Source organism: Peromyscus eremicus, chromosome 1 (genome assembly GCF_949786415.1).
Source record: "Peromyscus eremicus chromosome 1, PerEre_H2_v1, whole genome shotgun sequence".
NCBI classification, from domain to species: domain Eukaryota; kingdom Metazoa; phylum Chordata; class Mammalia; order Rodentia; family Cricetidae; genus Peromyscus; species Peromyscus eremicus.
The window spans coordinates 178,286,406-178,312,729 of NC_081416.1; the positions used below are offsets into that span (position 1 = coordinate 178,286,406).

Genomic DNA, 26,324 nt, shown 5'->3' on the forward strand with positions numbered 1-26,324 from the left:
ACACACACACACACACACACACACTTCTATGGAATCTTTCCTTGATGAGCCTCTCAAAACCAACCTAGAAAAGGTACTCCCTCAATGCAAGTGTTTTTCTGAATCTCCTTGTCTAGAGATGGACTGTTCCCTCGACAGGTTCTGTGATGAGGAGAGTGGAGCAAAACAGCCCCAGAGTAAAATCAATCTCGTGTTCTTAAAGAACAGTTCAAAAGTGAACATTTCCAACAGACTCTACCACTGTTTCTCCTGATATAAAAACACCTGCAATTTGCTAGGTGTGAGGGCACACACCTTTAATCCCAGCACTCCAGAGGCAGTGGCAGAAGGATCTCTATGTGTTCGAGGCCAGCCTGGCTTACAGAGTGAGTCCCAGGACAGCCAGCGTTATGAAGTGAGACTTTGCCTCAAAAACAAAGAATAAATAAATCCATGCAATGCGAAGGAGTCGTTCAGCTTGGGGACGCTCATCCTAGGGAAAAAAGCTCAGTCAGAAACTCCCTCCCCTGCCTTGCCTTTCCTGTCAGTATCTGCTAGATGTGGTGAACACCTGATTTGATGGTGTTTGTTCTTTCCCAAACAAATTTCACCTGAGGAGACATTGCTCTGCCTGGGACCCTCCCCAGTGTAAATACCAACTGGCTACCTTGTAAAGGGGGTTCCCCAGTCCGTTTCTGCTGAATGTTTTCAGATCCCAATTTGATGTTTTGATATTTCTCTATCGCTTGCTAATTTTTTTTTTAACTTTGGCTTACACTGTCCTTAACTCGCTCGTTCAAAAGGCAAAGAGAGGTTTACAAAATCTTGCAAAGGAGGCGTGTATAGGTTTTCCTGTCTGCCGTTTTAACTTTCTCAATTTGCACTAAATTACCTCTATTTAAGTCACGCTGCAATGTGGCGAACACCTTTGGTTAGGCAGTAACATATTCCTTCACTAAACATGATCTGGGATATGACACCGTCTGGAATGCTTTCCTTTATGAATACGTATAGGTTCCCCCAAATAAAATCCCCACTCTTCCTTTACTGCAGAAGTATTCCGAAATAAGTAAAGATCCTTCTGAGGATGGACCACGGGTTGACGTTGTTGCGGACCTGAGCAGTAGGAACTACATTACCCAGAATGCCAAGAGCAGAATAGCAACTCCTGAGCCAAAGAGAGCAGTTTCAGACTGGGAGGACCGACAGGCACTGGGTGGGACTTCCTACATTGCGTCCTGTCTGTGGTTTAACTTCCCTTGGGTAAATTTTTGGAGCAATCCGAGCTTTGGGATAGCCAAGTTGGACTCAAGGAGCAGTCGCCGAGTGACGGCCGATGAGACCACCGGCAGCGGTGGTGGCCGTGCGCGGGTCCCAGCACCATCAGCAGAGTCCGATGGCGACTCCGAGGCATCCGGCTCAGGTGAGTGCTGCATGCTAGGCGTTCCCCTACCCCAGACACTTCAATCCTAAAGCCTATTGAGCGCCCCTCACGCACCCCACCCCCGCTAAGCTCATGTCCCTATGGAAGAAATACCTGAGTCCAGAAGAGTGCCTAGCCTGTGGGTGGGGTCCCCATTTCTCATAACTAGTGTAATGAGACGTAAGAGAGTGGGACCAGAAGGAGATTGATTGACTGGTATTGGTAATATCGTGTTTGGACACATGAGCCGGAAGCATTCTAGCTTAAAAATGGCAAGGTGAAGCCTATTACTTAGGTCCTCAGGGACCTAGGAGCCAGCGGGACCTAATGGAAGATGAATGTGGTCATGGGCTGTACAAAATATTCCAAAAGCTGCACAGAGTTAGAACGGGCTGGGAGGAGATAATACGGATCCTCAGGAAGGTTAAGCTTTGTGCAACATCCCACAGCTGGTATGACTCAGCATTGTGCACTAAGATTTAGAGATAAGTTGGACATGCAAAGGTCATGTAGATCTGGAACTGGACAGGGGTCATGGGAAGGCCTGAGCCCATGAAACCCTACCTTGGTCCTTGACTCTTACACCTTTCTTCCCACAGATTTCGAGGTCCACAGAAACGCATATGGTCTGCACACAGGTGAGTGAGGAGATGAGTGAGTGGTGAGGTGGTGAGAACCTCAGCAGTGTGACCCCACTCCTAGTCTCAAGTTGATAGTAGAATTCATTTTTGTGGGACTTCTTAAGAGTGGGATGTGAAGTCTAGCGTGGAGGCACACCTCTGTAATCTCAAAACTTGGGAGGACAGAGGCAGAAGGATCACCCGTTCAAAGCCAGCCTGGACTACATGGTGAGACCCTAAGAAAGACAGAGTGCTTGGTAAGATGGCTCAGCAGGTAAAAGCACTTGCCACCAAGCCAGAGGACCTAAATTAATCCCCAGAACCTACATGGTAGAAGGAGAGAACTGACTCCTGCAAATTATCCCCTGATTTCTGTGAGTATACACACACACACACACACACACACACACACACACACACACACAGACACCACAATTGAAAAATGAATAAACCTAAAGAAGAGGAAGAGGCAGGACCAGCATGGTAGCTCATTGGGTAAAGGCACTGAGCACCAAGCCTGACAACTTGACTCTAACCCCAGGACACACAGAATGGAAGAAATGGACCAACTCCATCAAGTTATCATGACGTTCACGTGCATGCTAATTTGAACACATGAACACTCATACGATAAATACATACATACATACATACATACATACATACATACATACATACAAAGAAGAGGGGTATTGGGATTTCAAAACCCATAGTGGGGCTGTTAGCTGATAGCTAGTCACACAGATCTGAAACTCTGGGGAAGATTAATCATAGAGACATCCCAAATGGCGAAGGCTGATTTTGCCTACAACTATAGCTTGACTTTTAGTTAGGAAGTGAAATTGGGTCTTTTTTATTTTACTTTTTGTTCTTCACTTCTTCATGTTCTAAAGGCTGGGTTGTTGGGTTTTTTTTAACACCTCGAGTCAGCTGGTACTCCTGCCTCAGTCTGCTAGGTGCTTGGACTATGAGTGTGCACCATTACACCCAGAAGGAACCCGATCTTCATAGTAATGCCATTAGCAGAAAAGTTAGGGTGAAAGCCATGACTAGATCTGATGATGACTGAGCATCTAGCTGGAGATAGAGACATCATTAGCACACCTGAGTGGAGGAGCTATAGGAACCAGGTGAGAATGTTGCTGATCTGGTAGGTGGCCAAGGCTTCCATAGGAAGTGTGGAACTCAACTCAGACTGAAAAAAAAAAAAAAAAAAAAAAGGAATCATTGAGTTAACATAACACACACACACACACACACACACACACACACACACACACACACCGGCCCCACCAGCATTTAGGAGGGAACCTTGGAGTGTCTGAGGAGTTTCATTCGGACAGATGGAGAGCTCGGGGGCATAGGTGTTCATCTGGGAGGATCAGTATGTCTGGAGCCTAGGAGGGCTTCTGTAGCTAGACATTCAGTCGAGTTTAGTTAGAGGAAGCCTGTGACTGGTGAGATGGCATTAAATGCCACAAAGTGGGGAACCAACCTGTCATTCCCCAAGTTGTGATGTTGGCTGGCCTTGGAGCAAGGAACAGAATCAGCCATAAAGGCATTGGGAGGGGCTTGCAGCTGCCTCTTACACTACAAAGCCTCTTGCCTCCATTTAGGATGCTTTCTCTAGATACCTTCTGCTAAACAATGCCCAAGGAGATGCTTGTGGTATGGGGTTTGGAGTTTGTGGTGGCTGCGGGAGTGAGCTGTTATAAGAGAGGTATGGACTAAAGAAACACCTAGTGATGGGAAAGGTTAGCCGGATACCTGCAGTCCCTGGGATTAGGATGCCAGGCAATCTCTTACTTGGTTTGGTGGGGGAACCCGAGGAAATTTCCTTGACCAAAGTTAGGTCAGCTAGACTTTGTGAGTTGCTTCTGTCGGTTAAAGGGTTAAAGACAGGGAAAGAGCTCAGAGCAGAACAGAGTTTACTGATAAGGTTCTTCAAGTACGTGGAGAGGGACGTTCAGAGCTGACTACCATTTGGAATTATTTGGGGTTCAGGGTGCACCCACCCCCAGCCATACCCCTTTCTATTGGTTGATAGGCGTCTCATACCCCTTCAATTGCAAATGAATCTCAGCTTCTGTCTATGAGCAAGGAAGCCATTGCAATAGGACCCTGTGACTCGGTTTGTGAGCAAGGAAGCGGCTGTAAGAGGGCCCCTTCCATTAGTGCATGAGTAACTGTGGATTGGCTGGGATAAGAGTGGGCGTCCCAACGCCTCCTGTTCTCTGTGGTATAACAGACACAGAGAGACCCACCACATGCAAAAGGAAATAGGCTGTTTCAGAGGAATCAAAACTGACCACCTGTTGCTTAGGGCAAAACGCTATTTTTAAAAAGTCCTCACACTGTGGTTTGATGCTCCACCTTCTCCCCTTTTTGAGGCCATGGCCTCAAAAGAAGTTCTAATAGCCTTGTTATTGACAGGTCCAAAATGCATAGCTACTCCTCCTTGCCTTCCTCTGGGTGCACTGGGAGGTTGTAGTGATCTGGGAATGAAGTCACAGGTGAGTCTCAGTGTGTTAGGCTTTTTAATCTTCTCCAGAGGGGAGTAAGCAAGTGGGGGAGGGGTTGTTGAGTAAACTAGGAATCCTAAAAGAAGTTAGTCATTGAGTGACTTATCCCCATCCTGACAGGGCTGTATGACCTTTGAAGATGTGGCTGTTTACTTCTGCCAGGAAGAGTGGGAGCTCCTGGATGAAGCTCAGAGGCTACTGTATCTCAATGTGATGCTGGAGAACTTTGCACTTATAACCTCACTTGGTAAGGCCCCTGTACCTCCTCTGTGTCTTGGTTCCCATCTGCCTCTTTCTCCTAGAACGAGCTCTGCCCTTTCCACAGCCAAACTATAGGCCCTGTTGACTTCCCTACTTTCTTGACAGGTATGTTATGGGTATCAGTGCTGAGCTACATTTGTAGCTAGAGTTTTCCTGCCTGCCTGGCCCACGGTCAGGACAAATCTCTCTCACCTGCCAGACCCACAACCGCTCAGACCCAACCAAGTAAACACAGAGACTTACATTGCTTACAAACTGTATGGCGGTACCAGGCTTCTTGCTAACTGTTCTTACAGCTTAAATTAATCCATTTCTATAAATCTATACCACGTAGCTCGTGGCTTACTGGTATCTTCACATGCTGTTTGTCATCGTGGCGGCTGGCAGTGTCTCTGACTCAGCCTTCCACTTCCCAGCTTTATTCTCCTCCTTGTCCCGCCTATACTTCCTCCTGCCTGTTATATTTACTAACCAATCAGAGCAACACATTTGCCATACAGAACATCCCACAGCAACATTCACTGCCCTGAGCAGCCCTAATGCATGCCACCCCGAGTATTCATCAAAATGTCTGGGTGGCAGAAGTCCTACAGTCATAGTAATGGGGCTGTCTTACTTACTTTTCTGTTGCTTTGATAAAATACCTTGACAAAAGCAACGTGAGGTAGAAAGGCTTTATTTAGACTCAACAGTTCCACATTGCATTCCATCACAGCAGAGAAGTCACAGCAGCAGGAGTTTGAGAAAACAGGTCGCATCGCATCCACAGTCAAGAGCAGAGAACAATGAATTCATGCATGCCAGTGCTCAGCTGATTTTCTCATTCATAGTCAGTCCAAGACCCCAAGCCCAGGGAATTGGGACATCCATAATGGGCAGATCATCCACCTCAATTAAGGTAATCAGAACAGTCCCCCACAGACATACCAGAGGGCCCTTCTTCCAGGTCATCCAAGACTGTGTTAAATTGACAGTTAACAAGAACCACAGCTTCTAAAGTGACATTGCCCTTTACTTGTTCAGATGGCCATGTTATATCCATAATTCCTTTTTCTCCAAGTTCTGCCCCCTTCTGGCTGGTGTCTGATAGCTGTGTCTTTCAGAAATTTCATACGTTGTGATGTTTGGTGCTTATGTGGACTTTGGACTGTTGTACATGACCCTCTATCCAGGCCTCTTTAAAATACTGATCATTTTTTTACCAATCACTCATCTGTCTTGTCTTTCTTTAAGACTTACGTTTTCTATTTCCTACGGTGTTTAACAACTTGGGGTTAGAGAAAGTCCTGATTTCTTTCACAAGGTGGACATGTCAAGATGGTCACAATGGTTGCCTGTTCCTCATGAGTGAGTAACAGCTGATGCAGGGTATGACACCTGGGTTGTGTTCAGATCAAGCCAGGAAGCTGCAGTGTGTCTAACAGTATTATGATGTAAGTGTGTGGGGGTGAAGCATTTCCTGCTTGCAGTTTGAGATGTGATTCCTTCCTATTTCAGCCACCTTACTTCCACTCTGCCATCATGAACTCTTAGCCCTCTGGAACTATAATAAATCCTTCCTTCGATTAGTCGCCTTGGTCATCATGTTTTCTCATAGCAATGGAAAGTAACTGACATGCTAACCAAAAAGAAAGTAGCTATGAGTTGTAGGTTTTCATGACACCAAGTCTCTGTTTCCCAGGTAGCAACTGGTGTCCAATGATTCAGTTTATCTAGCAAGAGTTCAAATAGGTCACACAGTTAAAAACAAAAAACCAAAAACTGCCCCCAGTTAAATGCAGGTTTTCTTTAGTATTCTCTTGTAATGTTCTGAATGTCTTTGCTGTCTGTAGCAATATTTCCCTGTTCATTTCTGATTTGGTTAATTTGGGTCCTCTCTTTCTTTTGATTAGTTGGGTCAAGGTCTGTGACTCTTTGCTGTATTATCTTTATTTCTGTTTCATTAATTTCTTTCTGGTTTTTATTATTTCTTGCCATCTACTGATCTAGGTTTGTGTTGTTCTCATGCTTTCCAAATTCTTTAGTTGCCTTCGTTAAGTCATCGATTTGAGCGTTCTGATTTTTTAATGTAGGCTCTTAGAGCTGTACACTCTCCACAGAGGACAATTTTTAATGTGTCCCAGAGGTTTTGTTGTGTTGTGTTTCCATTTTCTTTTATCTCTGGGATACTGCCAGCCCAACACTCAATAGTGCATTTAATTCCCTTGGATTTGTGCACTTACTAGAGATTTGTTTGCTGTTAGTTTTAAGTTTTATCATTTTATGGTCACATAGGATATACGGAGTTGTTTCTGTTTTTCTGAATTTGTTAAGATTTGTTTTATGTCCAGAATATAGTCTATTTTAGAGAAGCTTCCATGGGCTGTAGCTAGAATGTATATTCTTTTGTGTTTGAGGAAATATTCTGTAGTTATCTGTTAAGTCCATTTGATATATGATGTCTTTTTAATGCTGATGTTTCTCTGTGTATTTTTTGTCGAGCTGACTTGTCTATGGAGAAAGTGGAGTATTGACAGTGTTTACTATTAGTGGGTTGGTGCTTATCTATGTCTTTATTTTTAGTAATTCACTTTGTATGAAATCAGGTATAATTGTATATATGTTTAGGATAGTAATATCTTCCTGGTTAATTTTTCCCTAGATTAGAATGAAGTGTCCTTCTTTATCACCTATGGTTAGTTACAGTATGGAGTCTGTTTTATCAGATATTAGTATAGCAGCACCTACTTGCTTCCCGGTCCCACTTTATTGGAGTATTTTTTCCCAGTCTTTCACTTGAAGGTGGTGCCTATTTTCAAAAACTGGAGTGAGTTCCTTGTAGACAACAGAAAGAAACATTTTTGTTTCTTTTCTTTTTTTGGCAGGGGGCGGGAGGCAGGGAAGAGCTGAAACAGAGTTCCTCTATGTAACTGCCCAGGCTATCCTAGAACCTGCTGCTGCCTCCTGGGTGGTTGCCTGACTGGATTTTTGTGTCTTGATCCATTCAGTCAGCCTGTGTGATTGGAGAATTAAAGCCATTGATATTTAAAGTTACTTAGAGGTGTCAGCTGATTACAGTCACATTTTTGCTGTCTGTATCTCTTGGCAATGCTTATTCTTCTTTTCATTCCAAAGTATTGCTTCCCACATTATGTTTAGGGTTGATCCACTGGATATAAATTCTTTTAGCCTGTTTGTATCATGGAACGTTTTTCTTTCCCCTTCAATATTTTCTTCCTTCAATTATGGAAGATAGTTTTGCTGGGTAGAGTAGTCGGGGCTGGTGGTCATGGTCTTTTAGAATTCAGAGTACATTGCTCGGGGGCTGTTTTGGTTTTCAAAGTTTCCATTGAGAAATCAGCTATTGTTCTGATGGCTTTTCCTTTATAAGCGACTTGGTATGTTTTTCTCTTATAGCTTTTAATAGTCTTTCTTTATTCTGTACATTTAGTGTTATAACTATTATATGTCATGGGGAGGTTCTTTTCTGGTACTGTCTTCTTGGTGTTCTGTGTGCTTTTGTGTCTATATGTGTGTGTCTTTTCTTAGTTTAGGGAAGTTTCTCTGTGGTCTTGTTGTAGATCTGGCCTTTGCCATTGACCACAAATTCGTCTCCTTCAATCTGTCTAAAATTCAAAGATTGGAAAAAATAAATAAATTTTAAAAATTTAAAAAATAAATAAATAAAATTAGAATATTGGATCTTTTCATGGTATCTCAAAGTTTCTACATATTACTTTCCTGTATTTTTAATTTTTTTCATAATCATCGTTTGTGTGGTCTAATTCTCCTACTTTATCTTCAGGACTTGATCTTCTGCCTTCTACTTTATCCATTCTGTTTATAAGGCTTTCTGTTGAGTTTTCTAGTTGATTTCTTGAGTTATCTTCAAGACCTGATATTTGGTCTTCTCTTTGAGCTATTCCATGTGTAAGGCTTTTGCTAGTTTTCTGGTTGGGTTGTGATCTATTCCATGTGTAAGGCTTTTGCTAGTTTTCTGGTTGGGTTGTGATCTATTCCATGTGTAAGGCTTTTGCTAGTTTTCTAGTTGGGTTGTTGAGTTTTTCAGTTCCATCTTCATTCCAGCTTGAGTTATCTGTACTGAATTGAGATTTCCAATCCTGAATCGTATTTGTCATTTCATTCAGCCTTATATTTGTATTTCCTTGGACATCACTCAGGTGTTTATTGTTATCCTGTTGAAGTTTAGTTAGGTGTCTGTTCGTGTTCTCTTTAAACTCCTTGAAGTCTTTGATAAAGTTTATGGTTTTGTTTTTGTTTTTGTTTTCTTTGTTTTTTTATACAGAGTCACACTATGTACGTCTGACTGTCCTGGAACTCAGTATGTAGACCAGGCTAGCCTCAAACTCTCAGCAGTGTACCACCACACCTGATGATGATATTCCTTTTCAATTCTGTATCCTGGGACTCATCTAGGTAATTCTCATTAAAGAACATTTCTAGCAGACCAGTGGTTTTGATGGGAGACATGCTGTCTTGGCCTTTCATAATGATTTGTTTTTTCAGTGTAGCCTGGGCATGTGGACTTGTTTCTTTGGTTGTGTGTCTGATGTGAGATTCTATCCTGCCTTAGATTGGGCAAGTGTGGGATCTGTGGGATGGAGCTAGGCCAGATAAAACTGGTGCATTAACTGTTCGATTAATCCTAGGCCAGGCAAAGCCAGTCTGAGGAGAACCTTGGTCTGGAGCTAGACCTTTGGGTATGGAGTTGAATCTTCTTTTAAAACGTACATTCATATATATATATATATATATATATATATATATATATATATATATATGTATACACACACATGATCATAGTTTTATATATATATATATATATATATATATATATATGATCATAGTATTACTTTTTCTTACCAACTTTTTTCTTTTTTCTTTTTTAATCTTCCCCTCTTTATCTCTGTTTGAATTGCTGTTTGTTGAATGTGGGCTTTGAACTTCCTGAACCTTTGGTTTCTTTAGTTTCCATTTTTGGCACATCAGATGACCATAGGAGGTAGGAAAGGCCTGGGGTCTGCACCTTCTGGGTTGATGTTTGCTCCGTGAGCTCCTCATGTTAGGAATAGTCTGTTAGAAATGGTAACCTCTCTTTCTTCGCTATTCTGCTTTCACATAATGTGCTTGGACTCTATATCTGGGAGAACAGTGGTAACTTAACTTTCTTTTCTGAATTCTTTGTTTTGTGATAACTTAATAGGCTTATCAACTAGAGGCCTTGTGACCCTCTTTACCATCATCTATAAAGGTAGAGAGTATGTTATAAAGTCAATGTAAAATGCCACCGAGGCTCAGTATCCAACCTTTAGCCCACCATGTTACCCTTCACTGCCTGCCTGTCCAGTGGCACCCTCAGCCATTTTAAATTCTACTGAGGGACACCTCGCTCTCTTTCTTCTGGAGCTTTTTTCTCCCATCAGATAGCCAGTGGCCCTGACAATTCCTGCAGCTACAGCAATAGCTCATCCTGCTCTATGGGGACCTTACCCTATGGTCCCCAGGGACAAACAGGCCCAGAGACACACAAGTAACCTGCAGCCCTGAGACCCAAAGATACATTGAGAAAACATAACACTTACCACACAGTGTGACCTGTAACAGTTTTAAGTTGAACAGTACACAAACAAGTACCTACTAAAGCACAGGCATGCTGTGCTCAGAAGGGCAGGCAGGCAGCACGTGTTGATCAGTACTTCAGGCAGTAACTGGAGTAATCCGGGGAACGGCCTCTGCTCTACCACATGAGTGGCCCTGCTTGCTGTCACACTTTCATTGATACATACTGTGGGTTTTAATTTCTAGAGATGACTGAATGGCAGCATGGAGAGGTGAATGCTATTGAAAGGGGATTTATTTCTGAGAGAAGGAGGTACACTGCATCATTCAGAGTATGGTGAGGAAACAGCGGGTGCTGAGGATGCAAATGTAAGAAAGGGATTAATTGGAGGGCAGGTCATGTGCACTTGAGTGCAGGCCAGAAAGAAAATTGTGTCTCCTGGAACTAGACTTACAGATGGTTGTGAGCTACCCAATGTGGAGGATGGAAACCAAACTTGCATCATTTGGAAGAGCAGTGCTCATTCTTAACCACTGAGACACATCTCCATCCCCAGGATATGGCCTTCTTGTCTAGAATATGACTGGGATAGTTAGGGCAAAGGAGTCTACTCTTGGATATACAAACTATGAAGACATGGTTTGCAGTGCTGGATCTGGATTATTCTAGCAGCAACTGAACTAAGTTAAGTTTTATGCTATCTATTAAGAACTGACACCACCACCACCACCCCCCCAAAAAAAGAACTGACCTCCCTACCCACACATGAAGGAATGAAATGGTTGGGAGGAAGGCAGAAAGAAAGAGAGAGAGGACCGGAAAAAAAAAATGGAAAGGAAAAGAATTAGAGAGAGAGGAAGATTCCATGGTTAAGAGCGTTTGCTACTCCTGGAGAGAAATGGAGTTTGATTCCTAGCATGCCCATCAGGCAGCTCAGAATCTCAACCCAGCTCCAGGAGGTTTGACACCTTCTCTGGCCTGTGTGTATGTGCATATACACACAGATACACTTATGTACATAATACATAGAAATGCAAAAATAAATCTTTAAGAAAACAAGGACCTAAGGAGGTAGACAGTGGAGAGATGTTTCCATTTAACATCTAAATTGGGGCCTATAAAGGAAGGACTGGCCTATAGTCTTTACTCTCATCTTTTCTGGAAATAACGAAAACAATAACAGGTCCAGCCTTTATTGTATTCTCCCAGGGTCTGTGGAAGAAACTAACAACCAGATGAGGATTCTAATCTGAGAGATAGCAAATGAATCTAAGCACACTAAATTCTTTATTCTTTCTTTATTCCACTCGCTTTATTCTTCTAAATCAATTCCATCTGCACAGTTTCTTTTTCTGTTCTCATACTTAGCTCCTCTCAGTCCCTCCTGTTCTCAGTCCCTTCTGCTGTTCTTTCATATCTATCGAGTTCTTTCCATCCCCATCTTTGTTCTTCTAAATCCATTCTCCCCAGTGCTGTGAGAGAACCAGTATATATACACAAGCAGTAATTCTTTGGCAAAGCAATGCAAGCCTTGAAGTTTTCAGGGTTGCAGAGAGAGGTGATAAGGATCCACACAAAAAGCAATAAATGTCAGCTTCTAATTACAACCCAAAAGGGGAGTGACTAAAGGGGAGTTCTCTGGTAGTGTCAACAAAAGGCTAAGATCAATCTAGGAATAGCACCTGGCTGAGGAGGAATAAAAACTTAATTTGCACAAGAAAAAAGCTTGGCACCTGTCACCTGCCTGGCCTTGATGCAGGCCTTGACAGCAATCTCCTTGGATCAGTGGGAAGCAATTACCTTAACTCAGTAACTAGCAAGTAACTAAAACATCATCCCAGGAATATAAGCAATAAATCTCTTAAATTAGGGTCTTGTGTAAATAACCCAGGGTGAAGATAAGGAGTTAAAGATTTAATTGCTAGTGGTTATTTTCTCTTATCTGTAAGTGAGATGTGCTAATTTTGATCTGCATTTGTCCTTGGATTAAAAGGTATCTTAGCTGAAATATTTATGTCTGTAGAATGGCCCTGGCCAGATTTATGTTAATGAAAAAATAAACACAGCTGGGAACAGTTGTCCAATTACCCCGAATGTATAGGGAAAGTTATGCCCAAGATTGAGATGCAATCTGAGATTACATGTACACTAACATGGAGATGCATGGTAAATGGGGAGACTCATAGCTGTTATTGCACAAGAAGTTCACAACAAGAGACAGCCAGTTCATTCAAAAGGCAGTAATTCCATAACGCCTTGTGTGATGGTTTCCTCTAACAGAACCCTTAGTTCTGATAGGTTGACCTTCTGAACTCTAGTTGTCACTGCTGTATACTCTCATGGGCTTTTGCTACCAGCAGCTCTCAGTATGGAAAGGTTTAAATAATATTCCTTTTTTCCTCCAACAACCACAAAAATGAAATCCACCTGTAGATAGTTGGCTACCAGCAGATTACTGAACACTAGCTAGTCTTTCAGACAGAAACCTGCCAAAGAGGGAGATTTGCTCTGAAAGATTAAATTGATTTATGTCATTTTTCCCTCTCTCCAGTTGACACAACTTATGTCTTTGCAATAAAAGTAGCTAGAAGCTCGAGCAAATATTTTCTTCTCATGTACTTTTCAAATCATAAGATAATCTGAATATAAAGCTAAGCATATATTTTTTTAAAATAGCCACTCTTCATGGTGAGTTCAATAAGGAAAATAAATTTAAAGCATAATTAGGAATTTCAGCCACAGTGAATATGTTCTCTGCCCTTTCAGTTTGTTGGCGTGAAGCAGAAGCTGAAGAAACAACATGTGTACAGAGTGTTTCACCAGCTGAAGAACCACAGGTCAGGACTCCAAAGGAGGGTCTACCCACGAAGAGGACTCATCCTCCTGACATCTGTGTTTCAGTCTTGAAAGACATCTTGCATCTGAATGACCTTCCTGGTCAGAAACCATATTTGACTGAGGTGTGTACAAACCTCCTGGACCAGAAGCATCCTAGAGCCAAGAATTGGTTAAAAAGAGATGTGGACTCCCTTGTGAAGAGTTGTATATTCCATGTATCAAGGAATCCTTTCGTCTGTAGTAAGATTGGAGAGAAATTCCCAGCTATGTGGAATCTTCTCCAACCCCAGGCCATTCCCCAAGGTGAGAAACAAAACAGAATTAAACATGGAAAGACTTTTCACAGTGATAAAAGTAATTCTAAGTCAACTGAGTATAAGAAATCTTCCAGCCCCCAACACAGGCTTCTAGAGTACCAGAGAGTTTTCAGTGAAAAGGGGGGTGCTGAATCCAGCAAATGTAAGCAAGACTTAAACAAGTGCACAGTTGTACCATCCCAGACAGACCAGACTGACAAAAGACCATATGAGTGTCGTGACTGTGGGAAATTGTTTGGCCAAAAAGCCACACTTAGAATACACCAGAGACGGCATACTGGAGAAAAACCATATACGTGCGGTGAATGTGGAAAGTCTTTCTGTCAAAGCTCCAACCTCAGTGAACACTGCAGAGTTCACAGTGGAGAAAGACCGTATGAGTGTGTGGACTGCGGGAAAGCCTTCGGGTGCCACTCCAGTCTTCTCCGGCACCAGAGAACACACACAGGAGAATGGCCGTATGAATGCGGTGACTGCGGAAGATTGTTTAGACAGATCGTCAGCCTGATTACACACCAGAGGACTCACACTACCGAAAAGCCTTACGGATGTGGACAGTGTGAAAAGTCTTTTAGTCACAAAGCCACTCTTACTGTTCACCAGAGAGTTCACACTGGAGAAAAGCCCTATAATTGTGAAGAATGTGGGAAATCCTTCAGCCAAAGCGCCAACCTTATTAAACACTCCAAAATTCATACTGGAGAAAAGCCTTATGAGTGTGGGGAGTGTGGTCTGTGTTTTCGTCAAAGAGCCACCCTCATGAAACATCAGAGAACCCACAGTTCAGAACGGCCTTATGAGTGTAGGGAATGTGGTAAGTTCTTCAAACAGTACTTCTACCTCATTGAACACCGTAGGATTCACACTACAACAGAATTTTATGAGTGTGAACAGTGTGGGAAATCCTACACGCAAAAAGCCACCCTTCTTAGACACCAGAGAGTCCACACAGGAGAAAGTCCTTATAAATGTGAGGAATGTGGAAAAGCCTTTGAGTACAAATCCAGACTTGATCGACATCAAAGAACTCACACTGGAGAAAGGCCTTATGAGTGTGCCAAATGTGGGAAATTCTTCAGGGAAAGCTACAATCTGGCTGAACACCAGAAAATTCACACAAAAGCAAAGCCTTACGATTGTGATCAGTGTGGGAAATGTTTTAGCCGGAGAGCTGATTTGGTTAAGCACCAGAGGGTTCATACTGGAGAAAGGCCTTATACATGTGGCGAATGTGGGAAAACCTTCAGCCGAACTACCAACCTTGTTCAACACAGCAGAATTCACACTGGGGAACGGCCATATGAGTGTGACCAGTGTGGGAAATCTTTTAGCCAAGTGTCTACCCTCACTCGGCATCAGTTACTTCATGCTGGAGAAAGACCTTCTAAATATAGCAAATGAGGCATGTCTTAGACAACCCTCTAGCATCTTCTAACATGAAAAATGTCACAGAAAGGCAGAAAATGTGGAAAATCCTTCAACACTGGGTAGACCGTCACAGCTCCTGGAAGCCTACATTTGAAAACACCATTAGGCCTCCCAGAGAATTGCATTGTTGTTCCTTGTAGCAGACTAGAGAGCCTGACTCGAGTATTCAGAGGGGCAAAGTACTATGAGTTCCAGGCATGTGTAATTTGTACTGGAGGTCCTCAGCATGTTCTATATTGTCTGTCTCTTTTGCCAGAATTAAATAACTGCCATAGTGTCTCCTCGAAAGAGTCTCTCCTCTGGCATCTCAGATTGAGTGCATATTCCCCCCAACATGCCCGTATTCTCCCCTTCCCTAGTGAAAGCCTCAATTGCCGGTGCCTTGCAAATGACCTTAATCCCTTTTTTTTGGTCTGTATTTTGCCTAAAAGAACCTGGTCTGGGTTTAGCTGGAGGCTTCAAGAAAGGATTATCTTCTTTTTCATTCTTTGTCTCATATGATTCATATTACTGTTTACATACTCCAAGATCACTAGCCAGTAACTTCCTGCTGTTTCGTGCAATAATAAAGGCCTTGTGTTATTTTTGCGTATTTTTAATCAAGAGTTTCTATTCACAGCCTTGGGTGGGTAAAATGCTACCATAGGCCCTGTTTGTATAGATGGGAACAGTTTTTTGAGGCAGCTCCATTCCTGCCTCAGTGGGGGTACTGTCGTGGGAAACAGGACTTCTCATTTATGTTGCTTTCCAAGACCTTTAGTGGAACAAAACAGGGTGTTCAGTCGTCGCTTTTTGCCTCAATGCTTGCTTTTGGTTTGTCGTTGGGAGGAGGGTGTTTTGTTTTTATTTAGACTACAGGTTACTTTGAAGGGGAGGTCACTTGTTAGACCTACAACATTCAGTGCTCTTAGAATAACTCAAATTTATTCTGTCCTTCCCACAAGATTTGACATGATGCCCAAGATTGTTGAAGGGAACCTTTTCACTCGGATTCATAGAACCAAGTCCATGACTCCAGTGTCATTTATCACTTAAGCAATTAGGGGAGCCAAATAGGAACAATAACTAATACATCAACCCGGGCTTTGATTAGTTGGGAGGTGGGGTTTTATGTGAGAACAAAGACAGAGACCATAGATTTTGCATTCTGGAAAATAATTCACCATATCTTGTGTCCTGAAATTTTAACTGGGTCTGAATTCAGGCTGTTACATAATTATTTCTGGTTGCTTATAGCAGTATTTTACTATGAGAAACATCAGCAAAAATCAGAGCATGAAGATTCAAAAGCATGTAGTTTTGCCAGGACCAGAATGTGTTGAAGTTGAAGACAGAGCAGCCATAGTTGCTAATGGAAACTATAAAAGAAGCCAAGCGGTCTGGAGAGATGGCTCAGAGGTTAAGAACACTGGCTGTTCTTCCAGAGCTCTTAGAGTTCAATTCCCAGCACCCACATGGTGGCTCACAACCATCTGTAATGAGATTTGGCTCCCTCTTCTGGCCTGCAGGGATACATGCAAACAGAACATTGTATAATAAATAAATAAATCTTAAAAAAAAAAAAAAAAAAAAAGCAGCAGCCAAGCACTTAGTTGCTAGGGCATAGAAAAAAAAAATACCTTGAAGGCTCCAGGCTGTTGGAAAAGACTTTCCCTTTTAAAGGGTGCTGCTAAGATTTTGTAAAGAATTCCTTAGGCAGATGCTTTCCTGGATCCAGCTCCCCTGTGCAGGCCACCAAAGCTGTGGACCAAGGAGACTATGGTTCTGCTTAAGCTGGCAGTATTAATACCATTGCCATGGTGCTGCTTTCATGGGCAGGCAGAACGGAAGTCATGATGTCATAGAGGCTTCCACCAATGCCAGAGAATAGCCTGTGATGCCAACTAGGGTGTGACAGGGTCAGTTTCCTCAGACGCCTCTGGTGGAGATTCATGAAGCTTGAGAAATTAATACTGAAGTGCGTGTTGTATGTCAGGAACATGGGATGTCTGCCAAGGAAAAATGCCAGCACCGAGTGGAACCAGTCCCATAGAGACTGTACGGGCTACAAATAACAAGGCCTTAGGGGTAGGCATACTCGAGCCTGTTGGATCTCAGGTGATGGCAGCATGTGATCCTGATCCCAGAAATGGGGCTACAGAATTCAGTTTTCCATTCAGTTTTTTGTTCGTTTTTTTTTTTTTTTTTTCTCTCCATCATTCCCTTTCTTCCCTTCTATGGTCCAATCCTTTCCTTTTGAAACAGGAATGTGTACTCTGTGCCATTGTAATTTGGACTTATGTAACATTCTTTTGGGCTTTATTTGGCTCAGTCAAGAGTTTACCTTTGGTCTCAGAAGAAACTTTGAGCTTCTAAACATCATTAGCACTGCTAAGAGTAAAGACTCTTGAAGTGGAGCTAAATGCATTTTGCATCCTGAGGTGGCTATGAGCCTTTGGGAGCCAGGAATGGAATTTTATGGTTTGGCTCTGAAATGCCTCTCATGTTGTAAAAACTTGCTTTCCAGATAGAAGTGCTGTTTTGACAGATGGTGGAATCCTTAGGAGATGAGGCACAGATGGCAGGAGCCGGTCACTAGGAACAGGTCTTTTGATGGTTATACCCAGCCCTAGTTAAGTGGTTCCCAACCCCTTTGGGTTGCATATCGGATATTTACATTATGATTTATAATGATCAAAATTACAGGTATGAAGGAGCCACAAAATAATCTTATGGTTGGGGGTCCCCACAGCGTGAGGAGCTGTATTAAAGGGCACCAGCATTGGGAAGGTTGAGAAGCACTGTCCTAGTTGAGCCGGCTGCCTCTCTGCTTATTACAGTGTTGTGAGCAGTCTTTGCCACACCCTCCTGTTGCCTTCAACTACGCTGCACCCCACCCCACCCCTAGCTTCCCCAGTGGGACAGGCTGAAACCTTTTGAAACTGAGCCAGCGTAAATCATTACTTCAGTTATGCAAAATTAACACACTGATATATAATGTGTGTGTTTATGTGTACGTTTTATGGTGTATGCGTTGACCAGGTTATAAATCTATAAAGCCATCAGGATCTCAACGTTTCCATGTAGAATTTCTCTTCTCTTGTATAATCTGTTTTCCACTGAGTTTTAGGTATCTGGTGACTTGCTTTCATTCATAATGGTTTAATTTTACTTGTAGCTTTTAGGATTTTACTTGAAGGGAATCAAAGTATTTGCTCTTTTTCTAGTTATTTCCATATTGAGTAATTGGTTTTAGATTCATTATTGTTGCCTATAAGAACACATCATTATTTTTATCGATAAGCAGAATTCTATTCTGTGGACAAGTCACTATTACCTGTTAATGATCAAGTGGCTAGTTGCCAGTTGAAGACAACTAATAAAGCTAAAAGAACATAGGTGTACTTTTCTTTTTTGGAAAGTATATTTTACTTATACTAATGATTTCAATTAAGGTAACTTTTACATTAAAAAAAAACTTAAAAACATGTTTAACCTGATTGAGTACATGGTGACTGACATTAAGAAACTCTCTCAGAATGTGCAGGCAGTCTGGCTACCACATCTGTAACCCCTCTGATCGCCAGGGTTGGTTTGATTGATGTGGCTGGCTAGGCAAGCGTTCTCTTCCTCCCTTGAAGCTCCATGCATGTCCCTGCTGAAGCTGTGATCTTGGTCCAAGAGGAAAATGTTCCCTGGTAGAGAAGGAGAAGTCTTTGATCAAGATTATATGAGCAGCAGCTCTCTCCTGCCACAACCTCCAAAGAAGCACTGAGGAAAATCTTACAGACTGAAGAGATGTCTCAGTAGTTAAGAGCTTATGCTGACTTTCCAGTGGAGCCGGTTCAATTCTCAGCATCTTTGTCAGATTGGTAGTGTCTGAGGTTGACTCCAGCTCCGGGGAGTCTCGGGGGGGGGGGGGGGTGTTCTGACACCCTCTTCTGGCCTCCGTGGGCACAGAGGGAGAGGGAGAAATAAAAATAAACATTAAAAAGAAAAAGACTTTGATGGTTGAGTGTTCAGCCCTAAATAAGACATTTATGCTATTCCCTCCAATGCTCAGAAAACGCATTGAAGAGGACCCAGAAAGAATGCAAGGGTTCGAAGATGAGAAAAGGCTTTAAAATGCCATATTCTGGGTAATACGCAGCCATATTAATCACAAACTGAACAACTACACATGACTCCAAATCCAGCTTTTCCCTTTAGAGACCCAGTCCTCATCCGGCTCTACTTTGCCAGTCTACTTTTGTCCATAGGAAGCGACTGTAAAAGACTCCAAAACTTCAGATTTTTGTTGCCGTTTGATTTGGTTGGTCTCATTAATGCCATATGTGTCAAAGAGTTCTAGGTCACTTTTTTTTTTTTTTTTTTTTTTTTTTTTTTTTTTTTTTTTTTTTTTTTTTGCTGCTCTCAGCACTTTCGGCTGCCATTCCCCCAACCCAAGAAATTCTAAAAGTGCGGAGTCGACCCCAGGCTCAGGAATTTAAGGACTATTTGAGTTGACGCCTCGGGTCTCTTTATCACAAAGGCCCCGAACTCGATCCGCAAAGTTGTTATTGCGACCCCGCTCAGCTGCATGGAGGGACTTTAGGCTTAAACTTCTAGCAGCTCTAAGAACCAAGGTTTAAATCCTTGAACCTGCCACTGAAACCAAAGGAGGAGGCTGCGTAACCAAGGAAACTACATTGCCCACAATTCTTTGAGCCGAGTGGCAAAAGGCTGGACCTGAGAAAGGCCTTGTCGGTGTTTGGACCGCAAGCTTTGGGCAAGACTTACTACATCTCTGCCAAGCGGTCCTTGTAGCTGCTTTGGGGTTATTTCTGGCTATCATCAATATAAGAGTGTGTAGTGGGGACCAAGGTAGGCGGAGAGGACAGGCAGGTCTGCAGATCTACGTCGCTACCACTGGCGGCCGTGAGGGATGCTCGAATGTTTGCAAAGTAAGATGGTTGCTGCCACCGCAGTGGCGCAACCTGCTCTAGTAAGTGTCACGTTCCCCTGGGCCTCACCACAGTCCTACTAGATCCCCAGTACAGTTCTGTTCTCCTCCCTATTGTAGAAATCCCTGTGTCCTGAACAGTACTGGGCTTGTGAATGGAATCCCTGTTACTGATTTCGGATGTGATTGGATGAGAGTGGGTCCCACAAAGGACTAATTGATAGATGTGTGTCCTGTCTTGTTTACAAGAATAAACAGGACCATTTACGCCTTACAATGGAATGGGAAGGTGAGGAATTTTACGTGTATCCTTACGGATCTGGGGCTTAGTGAGGATCGGAATGAAAGAACACGGTTTAAAAACATCTTTCAAAGTAGCCTGGAGGGGTGAGCACTGAGACCCAGGAAGGTTGAGGCTACTAGGAGTCAGCTATGAGTGCTGACGTCTAGAGATAGATAATTCAGATCTAATAAGGCCTCATAGCTCTAGGACTGGATATGGAGGCCTGAGCTGGTGAAACCCCTACCATGATCCTTGGCAACCTTCCCACAGATTCTCATGACTACTTATGGATTGTTCACAGGTGAGTAAAGAGTGTATTCCAGGGGATTCGCTGATGACCTCACTCCTTGTCTCTGGAATTGTGTGCTAAACTGATTGTTTCACCAGAGTTCTACTGCATGGACCTGGAGAACTCCCAAACCAGGAGTGGAAACCCAGGCTGGGGGTTATATAGAAAGGTTTCTCACAAAACTCTTAGCAACCAGGGGGGATGAGAAAAGAAAGGCTACCCAGGCATGGGTTCCAAAATATGGAACTGAAATATGAGGCTGAACTTGCTTAGTGATACAGGTTGCCTGTCCTTCTGCTGTCCCATGTCTATTCTGGAGATGATGGGAGCAGAGATGATTTGGTAAGATTTTTACCAGGTTCCCCATGGCTGCAGCAAGAACACACTGTAAGCGTTACAGCTCAGATGAAAAGGTATCCTGGCCGTTGGGAACCAAGGAATACCACAAAGTCACACTGCACAACAAACTTCACACAAGAGAGATATTGGGAGGGAAAAAAACCAAGAAGGTGAAAACCTGCCTCTGCTCAGGGGAGAAACAACGGAGAACTGATACAGGGCTTATATAGTTTCTTGGGTGGGAGGGACTTTTGAGGGTGAAGCTTTCCAGGATGGAGATTGGTGGGATTTCAAATCCAGAGACAGGGCTTTTGACTCTGTAGAGCAAGGGGCAGGGTCTAGCAGTTAGAGTGCTCTGTGGGTGAAACCTGGGAGTTTGAGCTTCTCAGGGGAGGGACCTGGGAACTAGTGTGGCTTGAGGGACTTACACACACACTGTGGGGTTAACAGGAGGTGATAGACACCCCAGAGTCACAGCTACTGCCCTAGTCCAGGGAATGGCTGGTATGGCTTCATCAGTGTGGTGACCAGAGGGCCAAAAGCTGTGGTTGGGGTCTGGATTGCTTTTTCATTTAAGAAATCTGGGTTTTTCTTCAGGGGGAATGAGAGAAGGGTAAAATAATTCAAGGGACTCCAGATTTTTAGATTTTTATTGGGTGGAAGCTTAACTAACTGCATTTTAACGTTGACTGTAGAATTCGATCTGGGGATATATTAGGATATCTGAAATTTTGTTTTGGCCATCCTAAAAATGAGGTGTAAATCCTTATGTGAATATAAACCCCAGTAATCCCAGCACTTGGGGGGCTGAGAAGGGCAATCAGGAGTTCAATACAAGAATGAGCTATATTTTTATTTTTAAAAATATTTTAACCTTGTTTGTCTATTATTGTGTATATATATACACATGCATGGAGATATATATATATACATGCACAAGTCACCCAGCTAAAAAGAGAGCAAGCCAAGTGGGAACTATAGATTAGATTCCAGGACTCTTGCCACTCAGAACTTTCAGTGAATCTTTTGGAGGCATTGGATTGCTGAGGGTAATGCACACAGCTCAGATATGGGCACCCACAATGCACCTATCAAGGAAGTGGGATAATCATGCATGCCACAGCATATGTACACAGGTCAGAGGGAAATTCTGTGCAGTTATCTCCTTTTACAAGTGTGTACAAAAGAGAGGAATGAGAGCTGCAAACCTGTGGGTGCTGGCATTCAAGACATAACAGTGAAGAGTCAGCTCACCTTCACATGTGTGCGAAGGACACATCTAGGGAGTCCCTGGAATAATTGTCTAATACAATGAGTTACAGCCCTGTGTTTGCCAAGCTCAGAATTACATGGCTTCCTCCAGCAGGCCTATGGGGACTGTAGGAGAACACAGTGATACTGAGCCTGCAGTGAGAAGTACGTGTCAATGGCCTTGGAGCCCAGTATCTCCCGAAAGAGGCACAAAATACCAAGTATAGTGTATGAAGGAAGGGTGTGCAGGTGGGTGAACTTGGAATCCTAGGAGAGAAGTAGATCATTTTGTGATTTGTCTCCATCCTGACAGGGCTGTGTGACTTTTGAAGACGTGGCTGTGTACTTCTGCCAGCGAGAGTGGGAGCTCCTGGATGAAGCTCAGAGGCTACTGTATCTCACTGTGATGCTGGAGAACTTTGCACTTATAACCTCACTGGGTAAGGCCCACATACCTCCCCGTGGTCTCATTTCCTTCTGTTCTCTGTATCCAGACCATTCTGCTATCAGACTACAGGCCCTGTTGATTATCCCACTTCCTTGATAGGTGCATTGTGGGTGCCCATGTCTGAGCTGTGTGCATTACCCTCAGCAACCCAAAGACTCGATGCCTCCAAAAGATTCACTGAAAGTTCTGAGTGGCAAGAGTCCTGGAATCTAATCTATAGTTCCCACTTGGCTTGCTCTCTTTTTAGCTGGGTGACTCTTCACATCCATAGTTCCATTGCTCCATTTTCTTCATCCTCCTACCTGACACCTCTTTATAGCCACCTCCTTCAGGAACTGGCAAGCATTGTCATGATTGGTACTTGTGTTGGGCTATGAATTCTTATCAGACCTTCTTCTAGGCTTTTGTTGTTGTTGTTGTTTTTCAAGACAGGGTTTCTCTGTGTAGTTTTGGTGCTTGTCCTGGAACTCACTCTGTAGACCAGGCTGGCCTCGAACTCACAGAGATCCGCCTGGCTCTGCCTCCAGAATGCTGGTATTAAATGTGTGCGCCACTGCCACCCGGCATCTAGGCTTTTTTTTTTTTTTTTTTTTTTTTAAATACTTATCTTTCTTCCTAATGGCCTTCTGTGTACTGGATTGTTCTAAACCTGTCCTTCTTTTCCTTAAGACTTGCATCACAGGGGACTGGAGAGATGGCTCAGAGGTTAAGAGCACTGGCTGCTCTTCCTAGAGGACCTGAGTTCAATTCCCAGCAACCACATTGTGGCTCACAACCATCTGTAATGAGATCTGGTGCCCTCTTCTGGCCTGCAGTCATACATGCTGTATACATAATAAATAAATCAATTTTTTTTTTTTTTTTTTTTTGGTTTTTCAAGACAGGGTTTCTCTGTGTAGTTTTGCGCCTTTCCTGGAATTCGCTTTATAGACCAGGCTGGCCTCAAACTCACAGAGATCCACCTGCCTCTGCCTCCCGAGGGATTAAAGGCATGCGCCACCACCGCCCAGCATAAATAAATCTTTAAAAAAAAAAAAAAAAAAGACTTGCATCATGGAGTTCACACGTTCTTAGACAAGTAGGACTGTGGGGGAAATTCCTGGTTTTCTCATAGGATAAAAAGCAAAAGGAGTCTCATGGGGAAGCTTGGCCCTCATGAGTGGCAAGTGAGGCAGGAAGAGACATCAGAGTTGTGTCCAAATCACACCAGAAAGCTGTTACACAGCAGTGTTTTGATGTGCCACTCGCCATATCCCATTTCTGTGTTTTCTTCGCCACCTTCAGTAGTTGCTTGGCTCCTGCTCCAGCTGTCCCAACCTTTCTTCCTGCCCCGCAAGCATCGCTGCCCCTCACCAGTATCTTCCAACACTGACCTATACTTAGTATGCCCTGTGAACACCGATCTTTAAACAGCACTGCAGACTTGTACAGTCAGAATTCTCTGAACCTAGACATGTCAAGTGTGTTACCCATCTACCCTTGTCAAAGGAGCATGTCCAACAGTTACATTGTTGGGTTGTATGATGAGACAGGCTTTTAAAATATTTGTAAAAGTTAGTTGCGTTGTGTCTGACCAACTGGGAAGAATGTTCAAAGGGTCTGTGTATTTTTACAATACTAACAACCAATTCTACAGTGTGGCAGGCACTGCCGGTCTGCATTTTGACTCAGATTTGATTCTATCAGGAGTATGAAGTATGTCTCATGTATTAAAGGCTCAGTCTCTTCAAACTCCAGTTGCAAATGAGATGTCCAGAGCAGTCCATTTTTGTCTATGCAACTACAAATTTGAGGGTTCTCTCAACATGTCTCTGGTTTAATAATTTTCTAGAAAAATGCTGTTATGGAGGTTGCAATTCAGGAATATCAAATGGAATAGCTGTATAAGCAAAGCTCTGGTCAGATGGCCAGCAAGATGGTTCAGCAGATGAAGGCATCTGTGACCAAGTAGGTTGTCCCAAGTTTGATGCCCAGGCCTCACACTGTGGAGCTATATAGTTTTCTTCTGGTTTCCATGCAAGAAAGAAGAGTAGAGGGAGAGAGAAAATGAAGGAGGGAGGTGAGAAGAAGGGAAGGAGAGAAAAAAGAAGAAAGGAAAGATTATTTGAGCAGAAGGTTTGGCAGCCTTCTGTCCTCTCTGGGCACACCACTCTTCCCAACACTTCTCTATAGTGATCAACCCAGATGTTTCCTAAACCATGTCATGTGGTAGTTTTGATGAAAGTCTCATTGATTTAATCATTGCATATAACTGATTAACTGATTCCACCCCTCTCCCCTCCCAGTGATCAGTATGGGGCTGAAATTACAATCTTTGCATCAGATCTTGGACTCTTACAGGACTTTTCCACAATGGACTTAGGAGTGGCTCCAGGAACTAGTTAGTACACTAGCATGCAGAGGCATTTTAGGATTAAAAACGGACACAACTGGGCTATTTAACAGAAAAACAATGGAAATAATTCACCCTGTATAAGTCACATTTCGTATGTTTTAGCTCTTGAAAGCCCTGTTTTACTATAGGCTAACATTTTAGTAGTAGAAGTAGTAGTAGAGGTAGTTTTTTGTTTGTTTGTTTGTTTGTTTTTGGTTTTTTGTTTTGTTGTTGTTTTTTGTTTTGTTTTGCTTTTTGGTGCTGAATGTTGAACCCAGGACTTTGAACTTGCTTAAGAACCACTCTATACCTGAACTACATACCTAACTCAATGTGAACTTTTTTTGTTTGTTTGTTTTTTTGTTTTTTCGAGACAGGGTTTCTCTGTGTAGCTTTGCGCCTTTCCTGGAACTCACTTGGTAGCCCAGGCTGGCCTCGAACTCACAGAGATCCACCTGGCTCTGCCTCTCGAGTGCTGGGATTAAAGGCGTGCGCCACCACCACCCAGCTCAATGTGAACTTTTAAACAGGGGCTCCATTTGGTTGAGTCATGTCTTGTGTCTAAGACCATCTAAATTTGTTATTTTTAAATGAAAGTTCGACTATCTCATGGATAGAATAATTTTGGACTTTAGAAAGGAATATGACCTTGTCGTTCAGTATCTGGCCCTAAGACAGACAGAGCAGAGGAGTGTATTCTTGGCTATATATGGAAACATGATTTTTTTAATGTCATTTCTGGATTGCTTTTGTTCTTTTCCATATTAACTCCATGCTACCCATTGATCACTTTGTCACCTGTTAACAATTGTTCACCCTTCTGTTGGGCAGGGTGGCACATGCCTTTAATCCCAGTACTTGATAGGCAGAGGTAGATGGATCTTTGTGAGTTCAAGGCCAGCCTGGTCTACAGAGTGAGTTCTAGAACAGCCAGGGCTATGTAAAGAGATCCTGTCTCAAAACAACCAAACAATTAGCTTGACTTAAAGATTGAATGAGAAGAAGCATTCCTTAGGAGGTTAAAACATCAAATATAAGGCCGGGCGGTGGTGGCGCACGCCTTTAATCCCAGCACTCGGGAGGCAGAGCCAGGCGGATCTCTGTGAGTTCAAGGCCAGCCTGGGCTACCAAGTGAGTTCCAGGAAAGGCGCAAAGCTACACAGAGAAACCCTGTCTCGAGAAAAAAAAAAAATCAAATATAGAAAAAAACAATAATAAAGCATCATTGATACACTCCGTCCACAGTTAACATGACTTTCAACAGCATTTTTTTTTCTTTCAGATTGTTGGTATGAATCAGAGTATGAAAAAAATCCTTCTGTACGGAGTGTTTGTGTAGAAATGCCACAAGCCCGGACTCCAAAGGAAACTCTACTCACTGGAAAGACTCAACCCTGTGACATCTGTGTTCTTGTCTTGACAGACATTTTGCATCTGTATGACCTACCTGGACAAAAACTCACTTGTAGCC

The 26,324-nt window shown here is 42.9% G+C and overlaps 2 protein-coding genes across 2 annotated transcripts; both read left to right on the forward strand.

Moving 5' to 3' along the window:
- Positions 1-1,232: 1,232 nt before the first annotated feature.
- Positions 1,233-15,604, forward strand: LOC131926201 (zinc finger protein 883-like). Its single transcript, XM_059281498.1, has 4 exons — positions 1,233-1,402; positions 2,002-2,040; positions 4,665-4,791; positions 13,132-15,604. The coding sequence occupies exons 1-4, from the start codon at positions 1,316-1,318 to the stop codon at positions 14,919-14,921; spliced, it is 2,043 nt and encodes a 680-aa protein (XP_059137481.1). The 5' UTR covers positions 1,233-1,315; the 3' UTR covers positions 14,922-15,604.
- A 3,828-nt stretch (positions 15,605-19,432) lies between these two features.
- On the forward strand, positions 19,433-26,308 carry LOC131902392 (zinc finger protein 416-like; the record flags this gene model as incomplete). The annotated part of the gene is made up of 3 exons (XM_059253390.1): positions 19,433-20,854; positions 22,345-22,471; positions 26,136-26,308. Coding segments are annotated over exons 1-3 (348 nt in total), but the record flags the coding sequence as incomplete, so codon positions are not given.
- Between the last annotated feature and the right edge of the window lie 16 nt (positions 26,309-26,324).